Source organism: Bison bison, unplaced genomic scaffold (genome assembly GCF_000754665.1).
Source record: "Bison bison bison isolate TAMUID 2011002044 unplaced genomic scaffold, Bison_UMD1.0 scf7180017863606, whole genome shotgun sequence".
Taxonomy (NCBI): domain Eukaryota; kingdom Metazoa; phylum Chordata; class Mammalia; order Artiodactyla; family Bovidae; genus Bison; species Bison bison.
Genome location: NW_011494178.1, coordinates 255,864 through 257,723, shown reverse-complemented (window position 1 = coordinate 257,723; position 1,860 = coordinate 255,864). Strand labels below are relative to the sequence as shown.

The following is a 1,860-nucleotide window of genomic DNA, read 5'->3' as shown; positions in this document are numbered from 1 at the left end:
TCCCCCGGACAGTCGGGACAGCAACAAGGCCATGAGCTTGGCTCTGGAGACGGCCGCGGCACAGCGCCACGCCTCTGAGGGCCAGGGAGGCGCCACGCGGACGGGCGACAAGGCCATCCTGGCGTCCAAGGCCGAGGAATTCCTCAAGAGCCAGCGCTCCTCCATTGGGGTCCAGGTACCTGCCCGCGTGCACGCCCCCCCGCCAGTGACATGGACCCGGTCCTCGTGGGGACCCTGCAGGCAGCCAGAGTCTCTGAGCCCCAGCTTTCGGGAGAAGCCAGTGGCAGTGCAGTGGGCAGAGGACCCCCAGGCATTTCCAGGGGCAGCCAGCAGCATGGAGAGTGTGGAGATAGGTTACTCTGATGCATGAGAAGGAGGGTTTGGGGTTGAAACCCAATCTTTCTAAAGCTCTTTAGTCTTTTGGGCTTTGGGACCGAAGGGGAAGGACTGGGAGGCTCTTTGCAGGAAACAGGGGCACATCTGCTCAGGGGCCCCAGAAGTCCCCACGCCAACCCCTGGGTGCCCGCGGGTTATTCTCCTCATTGTGTTCTGATCACCAAGAGCCAAAACAGCTGCCCCTGCACCGACACCCCCCACCGAGTCCCCTCGAGTTCCAGGAGGGGAGGGACACAGCACCACCCAGCTCCCGCTCAGGAGTGGGGCCCGGGACTGGCCTCTCGGGGATCGCGTGTCTGGTGACCCCCAGCCCAGGCAGGATCAGCAGCCAGGCAGGTTCTCGGCAAGCCCGGACACCTCCGTCAGCCCAAGTCCTGTGGGGCGCTTTAAAAACCCTAAGCCTCCATTGCTCCAGAGAGAAGGGCCCACGCAGGCGTGAGGGGGAGCCACGTCTCAGGCGTCGTGGGGCCAGGGGCGACAGGCTGGCGAGCTGCCCGCTTGTCGGGTCCCCTGAACCTGGTCTCCACACTGTGGCTTCGTTGTTTTGTTTAGGATTCTGAATTCCCAGAGCATCAGCCATACCCAAGGTCAGATGTAAGTACCAAAATACGCCCCGGAGCCAAGTACGCATGAATTTTACTTCCGCCCTTTCCGGGTTATTCATCCTCCGCTCTCGTCGCCTCTCTGTCCTCATCTATATGCCAGGCTCTATGCTAGGTGCTCCCATTGTCGCGAGGACCCTTGCATCCCCGGAGACGCAGTCAACCCCCTCCTGAGGACACAGCTGGGGCTCTGAGCACCAGTGACCCCCACAGCCACAGCCGGCTGGGCCGAGGTGCTGGCCCGGGTGCCTGCTGCTCTCAGGGTCTCAGCCTTTACAGTCACATCTGCTGAGGAGACCTGTGAGGCCCCCAGGCTAAGAAGGTCACCTCCCTGGGCGCCTGTGACCCTGGTTTCCCACCTGCCACCTTCCATAGGCTTCCTGCGGGCTGCCCATTGAGCCGCAAACAGGGCTGGAGGGTCAGGTTCCCACTTCTCTGAAAACAGTGGGAACATTCCAGACAATCAGGTGCTTTCAGATTGTCCCAGAAGCCCACAGACCTGCCTTATCCCCCTCCCACCTCCATGTCACCCCCAGGAGCCGCAGACACCCCATTCTGCCTCCAGCTGCCAAGCTTCGCCCCAAAGGGTCCCCGCGTGGTCCCATGGCCCCCCTCCCACAAACCCCTGCAGACCCCCAGCTGCATGTCGCGGGCGGCCGGGCGCACCTGCCCCTCTTGGTACCCAGAACCTAGCACAGCGCCTGGCACATAGCAAGCTCTCGGTCAGTGTCGGTGGGCGAGCGTGGGTGAGTGTGGGTGAGCATGTGAGTGCAGGGGCTCGCTGTCCTCCCGGCAGCCAAATAGTCACAGGACGGTTGAGTGTGTCAGCTCGGTTGGCCCAGCGGGGTGAGCTGGAAGCCAA

At 62.8% G+C, this 1,860-nt stretch overlaps 1 protein-coding gene across 1 annotated transcript in view; it reads left to right on the top strand.

Annotated features, from left to right (window-relative positions):
- The window catches only part of DLGAP2 (discs, large (Drosophila) homolog-associated protein 2), a 121,266-nt gene that overhangs the window by 92,166 nt on the left and 27,240 nt on the right, over positions 1–1,860 (top strand). The window contains exons 7-8 of the mRNA XM_010833414.1: positions 16–175; positions 949–990. Coding sequence (XP_010831716.1) covers positions 16–175; positions 949–990 — 202 coding nt within the window. The remainder of the gene's footprint in view (positions 1–15; positions 176–948; positions 991–1,860) is intronic.